The sequence below is a fragment of the Prunus persica genome, chromosome G3 (assembly GCF_000346465.2).
Source record: "Prunus persica cultivar Lovell chromosome G3, Prunus_persica_NCBIv2, whole genome shotgun sequence".
In the NCBI taxonomy this organism is placed as follows: domain Eukaryota; kingdom Viridiplantae; phylum Streptophyta; class Magnoliopsida; order Rosales; family Rosaceae; genus Prunus; species Prunus persica.
In genome coordinates this window covers 4,564,255-4,576,189 of record NC_034011.1, presented here as the reverse complement: position 1 = coordinate 4,576,189, position 11,935 = coordinate 4,564,255, and the positions used below count along the sequence as shown (strand labels likewise).

General features: G+C 34.3%; 1 protein-coding gene across 2 annotated transcripts; it reads left to right on the top strand.

Annotated features, from left to right (window-relative positions):
• On the top strand, positions 1,515–6,719 carry LOC18782557. 2 transcript variants are annotated; one of them, XM_007215194.2, is made up of 14 exons: positions 1,515–1,657; positions 1,994–2,057; positions 2,493–2,637; positions 2,938–3,158; positions 3,561–3,598; positions 3,693–3,772; positions 3,976–4,043; positions 4,273–4,591; positions 4,903–5,015; positions 5,092–5,157; positions 5,703–5,793; positions 5,945–6,012; positions 6,135–6,172; positions 6,315–6,719. In XM_007215194.2, exons 1-14 carry the CDS (start codon positions 1,632–1,634, stop codon positions 6,493–6,495), a joined length of 1,518 nt encoding a protein of 505 aa, XP_007215256.1. In that variant the 5' UTR covers positions 1,515–1,631; the 3' UTR covers positions 6,496–6,719. The 2 variants fall into 2 exon arrangements, with proteins under 2 accessions (XP_007215256.1, XP_020416304.1); XM_020560715.1 differs by lacking the exon at positions 6,315–6,719 and having other exon boundaries at positions 5,935–6,012; positions 6,135–6,166.

The window sequence follows — 11,935 nt, the reverse complement described above, 5'->3', positions numbered from 1 at the left end:
TTGGTTCTAATTTCTGCTCATAGTTGCAGGGTGGTGAGCATGAATCTCCCATGGCTGCATTTCCAACCCATCGTTTGGGTTTTGCTCGATGCGAGGGCTGTGAGGATGCTGCATTTCCCTCTTGAAGCACCGATAGACGATGTAACAAAGGATTCGCAAGCCAAATAGAATGCCAATTATGGCCAAGGCTGAGAGAATATAACCTTTGACAGAACGGGGTCGTAAGCAGCCAAAAAAAACTCCTACACAAACCATGGCTGAGATGAGATCAAGTGTTTGAAGATTGGCCTAATAAATTGGTCAAGTTGTGTCTCTTCCTTGTTCAAAGCTTGAAAATGTAGAGAGGTTGAAGTAGTTGTGGGTGTATTCTTGCCTTCAACCGAGACTATTTGATCACTTGTGGATCAAGTATGGAATATGACTGATTTGGGATCTTATGACAAAGGTTAAAGTATCCATTCCTTTTTTTCTTAATTCCTCATAAAACTACTTTAGTTGCTTTTACAATCATGGGATTTAATTAAGTCTTTTGCCCTAATAAAAAAAGAATTCCACGGATAATCTTCAGCATGCATTTTATTTATTTATTATCTTTAGAATAATTAAGTTTTTAATTAGATTGAAGTCCACCTAGCTTCACATCCTTGCTTAGGTGTCACATGTTGATTCATTTTTCTTTTCTTTGCTTAGGTGTAAACATATTTGCAACCTCGTAGATTTAATTTTAAAAAGAGAAAAATTTGGCTTCTTCAAATTAAGAGCTCATTCTCAAAGCAAATAAGAATTTGACACTTGTCAAATTTCAAAACAAAGAAAGTTAAAACAATTTAAAGAAAAGAAAAAGGTTATGAAAATTGATTAGTGTCAAAAGTCCATTTACATGTAAAGTAATCTCCTTCACTTAATGTTGTTTGATTTTAAAAAAAAATAAAACAAAACAAAACAAAACAACGCAATGGGCTCCTTAAACCACCTCCTTAAACATATTTTAGGGAGGAATTGAAAAAATACAACTCCAACCATGCTCCTTATCCACCTTCTAAACTAGGGAGACTTCTAAGAGCTCCTAAATCTGAGAAGAGAGAAAGAACTCCTACTAGCTTAATACTGCTTTGTTTTATGTATATTTTATTCTTTTTTAATATTATTTTGTATAGAGATAATTATGTTGAATTAAAAAATAATTATAGTATTTATGACTACGTTAAATAGGGGTATGATTGGAGTTCAAATTTTATAGAGAACTTCTAAAATAACTTTTATATATTTTTAACTAAATTCTAACCAAAAAATAAAAAGCATAATTGCGAATGCTCTTACATGGACAAGAATTTTCTTAGCGGTGTTTGAGAATAGAAAAAATTGAATATAGACTTTCGGATGCAAGAATAAATTAAAGTGAGAGATTGGTATAATTTTCTCAAATTAGGAAAGAAAATGTGCTTATGATGATGCATTTAGAATTGGGCCTTTGGGCCCAATGGACCCTTTTGTAAGTTACTATTGCAGTCCCTGTTCGCACTTGCAAAAAGATACGTGTCATCAGAACTGAACTCAATCCATCTGTGTCTCCTCCATCGAACCTTTGCCTTTTCTTCTTCAGAGACATCACATAATAACGGCTACTGCTAATGTTAGCTTCCAGGTCCCTCTTCAGGTACTGAACGCATACTCTTCTTTTAGTTCTTCTAACACTCTGTTTGCCTCCTATACCTTATTCATTGAGCTAACTATAAATAATTAAAAAAAGGCTCAACAATTCAGTTGCTGAATTCTCCGTCGCCAAACAACGCCTAATTAATTTATCAAAGTCAGCATGCTTTTAATTAACATTATCGTTTTTCTTTTGTTGGGTTCCTATGTTTGTCTTCCATATATCTGATTCAGCTGTAGAATTCAGTTTTGTTTCGTGGAAAAATAAACCATTTTTGATTTTTTACGAGGAGGAGAGTTAAAGAAATGATCTTTTAATCCCTATATTTGAAAATTGCAGAGTGGATCGAGTTCTGAAATTTACTACTGCTTATGTTGCATTGGAGCCAGTGAATCATTTCTTGGTTAGTTCTTTTTAATTGTCATAGTGCTTTTTAATTGTCATTCCTTTTTCGTTTTGGGTTTAAATCAGTACAAATATCACTATGCATTTAATGCAAAAGAAACTCAATCTGATGCCATCATTATGTCTCTACTCTGCCTATGAAACTGTGTGTTTTGATTTTGGTTTCAGAAAAGCATTTTGTTGGGTTCGTTGAGTGATCTAGGATTAATTATTTGCAAAGAGAAACTAATGAAGTAGTTTGGATAGGTTTTTCTTTTTTCCCAAAGATTAATTCAATACTATGCACAAAACAAAGGAGGGAACAGAACTTGATTTTGAGGAGAATTTTTGTATCCATGAACTTGATTTTAGACTTCACTGGAGGTAGTTGTCACTTTGTGATGCTTTCTGGGCTTTCAAGTAGATATTTTTGTGACTCATACCCGTGTGACAGGGATACCGTGGTTATTGTGGTTTGAGCTATAATATTAAAATGGGTGGTGGAAAAGATAAGCAACGTGGCAGGGATCGTAACAAAAAGATCAGAACAACTAATGCTGTATGGAGACCAGTCAGTACTCAAGCCACTTCCAATGAAGGTGGGTTACCGTTAAATATCATCATGTAGTCTAGGCTAATAGAAGCCAGCAACTTTTCACATTGATTCTAATCCTTTGAGCTTTAGATACTAATTGCAGTAAAGTTTCTCTTATTTTTTAGATTAATATTGAGACATACTGAAACATGTAATTATATCTACAACTTTGTATAATGATCTATACACATTATTGGTCAGCGATTGTTAAACTTATGATCGATTGGGTTGGAAAAATAATTTTTTTTATAGGCGTAATGATTGGTTACTGTCCAGATTTTATTACAGATTTATTGGTTTGCAGAATGCTCAGTAAAGGTGACCACAGATGAGCTGGAATCTGATACTCAAGTCCAAGAAGTGCACCATTGCACATCTACCAGAATTTCAAGTGCTCACAATGTCGTAGAGGTGGCTGCAACGAACTTTACTGCTAGTTCCAGTGCATTGCAAGATAATGGAGAAAAGACAGTCTTCAGAGGAGAATCAGTGGTTTCTACTGAAAAGCACTCAATTTCAGTTGAGGCATGATTTTGTTGAAAATTCTATTTTTCTGGTCCATAAGGTTATCAGGCCGCACCATATGTTTTTGCTTAGTTTTACAGTTTAATTGAGATTTTCAAGATATTTTTCTTTTGTTTGTGTTTGGGGGTGGGGAGGTTGGAAGAGTTCAGGATCAGTGCCTGAGTGAGTGCTGAATAGAAACAAAATCAGTTGTATCATCATCTTATGGTAGGAATTTTCTAGGATTTTTATAGAATTGGTGCTGGTATTGCTTACGGCACATTGGACTTCAAAGGCATTTCTCATAATGCTAGTCATTGCATACCCCATTCTACCCTTTTACGTTCCTACTACTCACTTTTTTGTTGCCTTGATGACACTCGTTCTGTTTATTTTGTTCTCACATTCTTCCTTGCTATGCAGGTTGGTGCTTCTTTGGTTCGCTTTATTAGAGGAAAAGGGTACATAGTTCAGCATGTAAATGTTTTATAAAAGTATATTTATAGGATTACTTTCTCATATATTGTAATTATTATTGTTTGTTGTGTGTGTCAGGGGATCTACACAGAGAGAGATTGAAGATGAGATGGGAGTTAAGATTATAATCCCCTCATCAAAGGAGGAGGATTCAGTTAGTAAGTTTTAACTTAAAGGTTAACAAGAGTTTGACTTTATGATCAAATAGAAATTGTTCAGGTCTACAGTTGTTCAACTCTTTCATAATTGTGACAGGACATATTAGCCAAGTTCATATAATCTTGTATTCTTACATGAGGATTCAGACAGTCTGGGGAATGTGAATGTGGTTTAACTATTTTTACCTGGTTATCTTTCACAGTTATTGAAGGCATCTCAATGGAAAGTATATCTAGAGCTTCTGAGAAGATACATACTATAATTGATGAGGTTAGTTGCCTAGCAATGTAGTTTTGCAGAAGAAGGGGTGGTTCTGTTTTATTTTTAATTTCTCTCAATTTTTTTTACCAATTATTTAATACAAGTCATTATTATTTGTTTAGAGCTTATGCCCATTCCTTTGTATACACAATTTGTCCCTCATCACTCGTCTTTCTTTTGCCATTCAGAGCATACTGTTACACATAATTAACATCTTACTTTCTCCTTAAACATACAGGCAGTTAAGAGCCAAAATCTTGATTACTCTCACTTCATTTCACTTCCATTGGCAATACATCCTGAATTAGTTGATAAGCTTGTCAACTTTCAGAACTCCATCCTGGGAATTAGTGATTCTTGTGTAGATGAGAAAATGAATAGTGATTCAAATGAAGATACTTCTGAGAATGAAGGAGAAGACCAAAAGTTAGAGAAAGGAACTGATGTCCCAGTTGAACTTAATGTTGAAGGTGACAGTGAGCAAGTTAAAGTGAATCTAACTCAGATACCTCTTGTCAGTTATGCTCCTAAAACATCAAAGGCTTCCACCCTATCTGGTACGGAAATATTATTATAGATGGAAAAGAATCATGATGCATGAGGCTTAAGGAGTTAACGGTTTGAATATAATGATAGTGATATTATTTGGTTTCCATGAAGATTATTTAGTTTCCATGAAGTTGTTGATTGGGTCACTGTTAACTGTTTCCCCCATAAGATATTACTTGTTTAATTTCTGTATTTGTTGCATTCATTCGAACTTATTGAGGATCATTTGCTTGTTCTTCCTAAACACTTTGTGTATTTGTGTCTCTCTTTTCCTCTTTTTCCTCGGTCAAAATCTCATTTCAATCTGTGCACTTGACAGACTTGGGAATTGAAAAGTCAATATTCATTAAACCAAAAACGTTTCACTTAACTGTGCTTATGCTGAAGTTGTGGAACAAAGACCGAGTTCATGCAGCTATTGAGGTTTTGCAGGTAAGTGTAACTGAATCAAATAAAAATAGGCTGACAGGGGCCTACTTGAAATAAAATGTTGTGTGTTTCTATCCAGAGCGTCTCTTCAAAAGTGATCGAAGCCTTAGATAATCGTCCTGTCTCCATAAGACTTCAGGGACTGGTATGATTCTTTCTTCACCCTTTCTACTAAACCAAATAGTGTGTTAGCTAATTATGTGGAGCAAGGATATGATAATGCATCAGCCCATGTTTTTAAACTTTTAAGTTAAAAATGATTTTGTTGAGGTTAAGATTTTATTCTTGTAGTTTATACCTCTGGCTACTAGTAAAAAAGTTTGAAGTAACCAATCTTTGCACTGTCTGACATGTTTTCAAATTTTACATTGTTCACTTGTCATAATGGATTCATCTTGAGCACCTTTACCAAAAGCAGTAAGTTTTGACTTCTGACAATAAATAATATTTACCTTTGTTTTGAATAAATAAATACAAGCATGTTGTGAATAAAAGCCTTGGTTTTGCTGTGAAGGATTGCTTAGCTTTCATTGTCTCATATATGTATTGACTTCACTGTCTTGTTCGCATCCTATGTGGCTTTCATATGCCTTTTATTGGTGATGGCCAGAGTGGGGTTGATGCTATTTTCTTTTCCTATGATTTTGGTTATGTGCTATTTAACACTTGAGATGTTTCATGTCCTTGCAGAATTGTATGAGAGGTTCCTTGGCCAAAGCTGGTGTTGTCTATGCTCCTGTTGAAGAAATTGGCAGCGAGGGGAGACTTCTGCGTGCTTGTCGTATCCTAGTTTTATAAGCATTCATTATATTTCATTTTTGTGTTTGTTGTACCTGAAATCAATAGAATAAGAAAATAAAAATTTTCTAGTCTGGGTTGAAGTTATTTATATCGATTTAATACTTCTATTAAATTTCTTTAGCTTTTCTTAGAAGTCATTACCGATGCATATACTAAAGCTGGGCTTGTTCTAGAGAAAGATGCTAATCAGAAATTAAAGGTATTGTATATGATCTTTCTGCTGTGTCTGCTTTTGGCACTCTTAATTTTGGTTGTTTTTAGTTTCAATTATATATCCCACTGTAAGAGTTAATACGAGAGTCTTGTCCTTTTGAATTGCAGTTGCATGCAACCGTGATGAATGCAAGGCATAGCAAAAGGTGTTGCTGCCATTTCTGTAGTGATTTAAAGTTTCTTTTACTCTGGTGTTTATTAGGTGCTCCGAAGTGTTGGGGCCCTTAAGTGTTTATCCTTTTAAAGTTTCTTTTGCTTGTGGGTGATATATGAGATTGCAATATGCAGGACGAATCGAACGAGAAAGGTTCAATCCTTTGATGCCCGTGGCATTTTCAAGCAGTATGGATCCCAGGAATGGGGAGAGTATCTTATCCATGAAGCTCATCTTTCACAAAGGTTTGTGTTTGATGACAACGGATATTACCATTGTTGTGCTTCTATACCTTTCCCTGAAACATGTGAATAGAGTGATTTACGGACACTCGAGATGTACGTTTTCTTATCTCGGGTAGGAGACAATATGTATGTAATTAAGATAGGAAGTAAGCTTTGGTTAATAAATTCACTCTTGTTTTACTTGGTTTCAGACTGAAATCTGCAACTCCCATATTTTTGTGTTTCCTCTGGTTCATGTACAATGACTTCAACTGGTGCTCCATTTCACCAAAGAATCATTTTTTTTCTTTCTTTCGGCTTGGAGCAGATATATTTGTTCATGTTTAAATTCCGCTGTGTCAACTTGTTACACTTGTCCATGGAGAGTTTGAAGTCTGAAGAACAGTGTAAGCTCAACTATAAACACTTGCATGCACATAGTTTCTTTAGCCTATAACATACTGCCTGAAACCATTCATCAAGTGAGTTTCCCATATGAATCTTCAAGTGAGTTTCACATCAAATAATAGACTTTGAACCAAAATATTTATAAGAACCAAAACAAAGCATGTGAACATCAAATTTTATAGACACGATAGGATAACAAAACCAAAACAAAGGATACTGTAAAAACCTACAAACGAAACTGAAATATAATTAGGTATTTGGATAGCCTTCTAGTCAGTTTTCCTTGCATAGATGCTTAAGTAATCTTTCGGCTTGATGGTAACATTGCGTGCTACGATAACGCTGTGTTTAACACGATAACGTGGTGTTATGAGTTCGCTCAAATGATAAGTCTACTTTAACAACCAACTAAACTTTTGCACAAACGTAATCCAAGTGGTGTTGTGTACGACATTCAGATTAAGAAGTAGAACCAAGATCATATTTATTGATTCACCATTCTCTAATGACATGAATCATATTTGTTGATTCAATGTCTTGGGTTTGAAGCTGAAGAAAAAGTCTTGGATTTTGAAAATGAGTGAAAACGTATTAGAGACAATATACAGAAACCAAAATTCTAAATATATAAGTAGCACAAGGGTTCCATCATAAATTTATGTTTGTAACGTTACCTAACATGGTTCCATCATAAATTGTAGAAATTGGACAATGACAAGATATATGAGATCTTGGTGGAATTTTAATAAATTATATTTACTATGGATTGAGAATTTAGCAAAACGTGAACGGTTTTCTGAATGAATTTTTTTTAAAAAAAATTGTTGGCACTGGCAGTCACCAAACCTAAGAAAAATTTGTAATTGAGTTACGTAAAAGTAAAGTTAAATTTTTTATAATTTTTTTAATAAGTTACATAAAAGTTAAAATGTATATTTTTACTTTATGTCTGACACTAAATCTGGTATTAATAGGGAGTAGGGCTGAGCATGGTACGGTATTGAGCTCGTACTGCTACTGATACCAGAAATTAGAACCGGTATGATACGGTATGAGATTATCGTTTGCCAAAATTAGTACCGTACCATACCGTTTCAAAACGGTATCGGTGTGAAATGGTACCATTTCGGTACCAAAATTTATAAAAATCAGAATAAACCCAACATAAAGTTTCTGCTTCACCAGCGTATACCACAACAATTTATAAAAAATAAAAATAAAAACATCATGCACCAATTTATAAAAATAAAAACAGAGCAGCAACCAATTTAGCTCAGGTGGCCATTGGGACGGATAAAAACAGAGCAGCAACCAATAAAAACATCAGGCACCAATTCATGATGTAATTAACAAAAACAAATGCAGATTTTGTATGTGAAGGAGAATTTTCTTGCTATGCAGCTCCATACCCAATAACAAAGCTGAGTCAAGTTTTAACGGTTTTTAGTTCTAAAATTGTCTTCTTTTTATTATGAAACCTAAAGGGGAAATGCGGGGGGAAAAGGAAAAACAAAAGAACTCTTTTTAGGCCCCATTTTCATGTTTGCAAAAAAATTTGATATGCTGCAGTTTTGATATAGTTGGTTATCTTTGAAACAAATGTGGTTTTGATGACGGTGATCTGTGCACAATCCAAAAAAGAAGTTGACAGAGAGAAACTAATGCTTGTGTGTGTTGATCTTATTATGCCTCAGTTAGAATTGTTGACATCTAATAAAGAAATTTAGTTGAAATTGGTTATGTTTAATTTTATACATAATTTCAGTGAGATTGAGAGAGAGACAGAGAGTTGGTTATGGAGGACAGTTCGAACGGGTTGAGAGTCTGAGAGTGAGAGAGCATTTTTGTTCTGAGAGATCGAGGTTTAGCGTTTGAGGCGACAGAATGAAAAAATTATACAACTTACGGTATTCGGTACGGTACGGTATTGACCGGTACCTTAAGAAGCACGAATACGGATACAGCGATACGATACGATAAGACACGAAAATACAGTAAATTTTCAAAAATTAGGATACGATACGTCACGGATACGGTTATTAAAAATATATATTAATATATATTAATAAATATATATAACGTAAAATATATTTTAAATAAATTATAAATTATAAATAGAGTGCATTTTGAGCTTTCTTTTCTGATTTTATATATTTTTAGGCATGTATAGCTTTTTTCACCCAAATATATCATTACCCAAAGCCCATTTTAATGCTATTGCTTAAGACCCAAACCCATAAACAGATCTATGAAAAAGAAAATATATATTACAAATCTTGTTTTAGCAAACACGTCGTCACGTGAGATAATAACAATTATGTCAGTCTAACATCTTCTTCTTCTCTCCCTGTCTCTCTCCCTCTCGTCTGACATCTTCTTCTTCTTCTCTCTCCCCCTCCCTCCAGTCTGACATCTTCTTCTTCTTCTTCCCCTACCTCTTCACACGCAGCGCCCAAGGGCTCCTAAACAGCCCCTCAACGGCAAACTTCAACTGGAGGTTCGTATCCGAAAAGTTAGATACTCGTGTTTGGAATGTCGGATACTCGTATCCGTTAGTCAACTAACGTATCCGTTGACTACAATACGTATCCAATGCATATCAGACCGTATCCGAAGTGTATCGTATCCAAACGAGTATCCGATACGGGATACGCCACTAAATTGGCCTATCCATGCTTCTTAGCCAGTACCAAATACCTAGTACCGCTACCATACCATACTCCCTTGATACGATATGGTATCGTACCAAATATCTCCTCATCCCAATTGAAACGGTATGAAACCGGTTTGGTACGGTATGGTTAGTGTGCGATTTTGGTATTTCGGCTTTAGATGCCCGGCCCCAATAGGAAGCGATAAGTTAGAGGGAATGGAAACCAAAAGAAATGGGGTGATTGATAAGCTATTAATAAGGAGTTTTAATTGCAATTATGGCAGTTAATGAAACACTTGGAATAAATTATAAATAAAATATGAAGTATGATGGCAACGATGTAAAAACATAGGAATACTATGACCTCTTATATCCTACTGGTCATTTAAGTTTGAAATTGAGTTTTGCTTATAGAATGATGGGTATATTGGACAAGCCCTTTTATAATAATATATAATATGATGACACTAGTTACCTCCACGAATTCTTGATCTCTTGGACGATCTCATCAATCTCTTTTGTTATGGACTACATCGTGTCTATCTCTATTATTGTGGTGGGTGGGCATCAATCCACCCAAACCGATGAAATCGACCAATTCAAATTATAATTATCAATTTAGTTTGGTTTTAACTAGGAAAAGTTAAATAGTTTAAAAACAGGGTCAGACTGTATATGGTTTGGTTTAGTTTAGTTTTGAACTATTATGAAATATTCAAAATACCACAAACCACTCATATTTAATGAAATAAAAAAAATGAAACTATTTATTAAATAAGGATAACATAGTAAATCAAAAAAATGTATATTTCATTATTAATATGAATATATATATATATATATATTTACATGGCATTTGTCATATTTTCCTAGAATACAACTAGACCATGTCAAGCATAGTTGAGTCAGCGGATCAAGAACTTGATGATATGCCTCCACTCCAATCTTCATATTGTTCGAGGAAGTCGTCCTTCTCTATACCATGAAGAAGAAAGAAGTCTTGGTAGCTATATATTGACATATGCAATACAAGTTAAGTCTTAGTCAATATATACCATGAGTTTCAAATGTAACATGAATGGCTATAGGACTCGTGACCTTGAGATTTATAGTGCATGTTGCCTGAAAATTCAAATTGCTAAATTGGTTTTCTTTATTTCTTTATTTTTTGGTTGAATGAAGTCCGAGCATCAAATAGAAACATATTTCCCAATAAACAAAACAAGTATATGGATCCAACATTAAGAATGGAAAGAAGGAAAAAGAAAATCAAAATGTTAAATAAATAAAACTAATATACGAAAATCAAGCCCCCCATTAAGTTTAAGCAAGGAAGATGAAGATGAAGATGAATATGAAAAATCACCATTAAAAATTATGATAATATATAATATGATGAAACTAGTTACCCTCATGAATTCATGATCTCTTGGACGATCTCATCAATCTCTTTTGCTACCGATGATATTTCTCTATGTATATTGATATAGGAGACTATGTACTTCTTTAGAATCTTGAACAAGGCCGCTCCAAGTAGTCCAAACATGAGAGATGATAGAGATTCAGATACCGTTGCCATTAGAAACTAAGGTGATTATACAAAGGGCTCCCAAGCAGCAAACATATTATGTTATAGTTTAGGGTTTACTGTGGCTCATGTCACAAGATGACTTCGACTTGCAAACTAATAGTCTCAAATTCAAACATTCATCCATGACACATAATAGTGTACGTTTAAATAATGTGCATGGATTTTTAAAGCGTTTCATTTTCTCTCATGTTAATACTGCCATAAAATGAATCAATGCATAGCAATGTTGTCTTTTCCTCAAGTAATAGCAATTACATTCAGAAATGCATAGCAATATTGCCTTATGCATACAAATGTTTACTAGAAAAAGTGTTATTTCATGGAAGATGTCTTCTATGATGAAGGACATTTAGCATATACTTCATCAATTTTAAAGTTCGAGAAGCTAAGATAATTGCGGATAGTTTTATTTATGACACTTTTTATGATCAATTTTGTATATAGTTTAGTATACTTTTTATATTCAAATTTGACATGTTAAGAGCATCCACAGTGGGGGGAGTGTAAAGCCACTTTTACATCCTCTTTACACCTTCGGGAGGTGTAAATACGTTTTTTGCTCCAACGAGAAACGATGTATAATTGATTTGCTCCATTTTCCCTCTCTTTTTCCCAGCTGGATCCCATCTGCAAGAGATGTAAAAATAGATGTACAATTGCATCCATATTTACATCTCATGGTGGTGATGTAAATATACATTCATTTACAACCCCCCCATTGCGGGTGATTCCGATCACCCGTGGTGTATATTTAACATACATCCCATTATACACTCCCCACTATGGATGCTCTAAGAAGGAGAGTCTATAGAGAGAGAGAGAAAGAGTGAGAGAGAGACATAGAAATATACTCAACACTCTCACGGCTCTAATTAATAC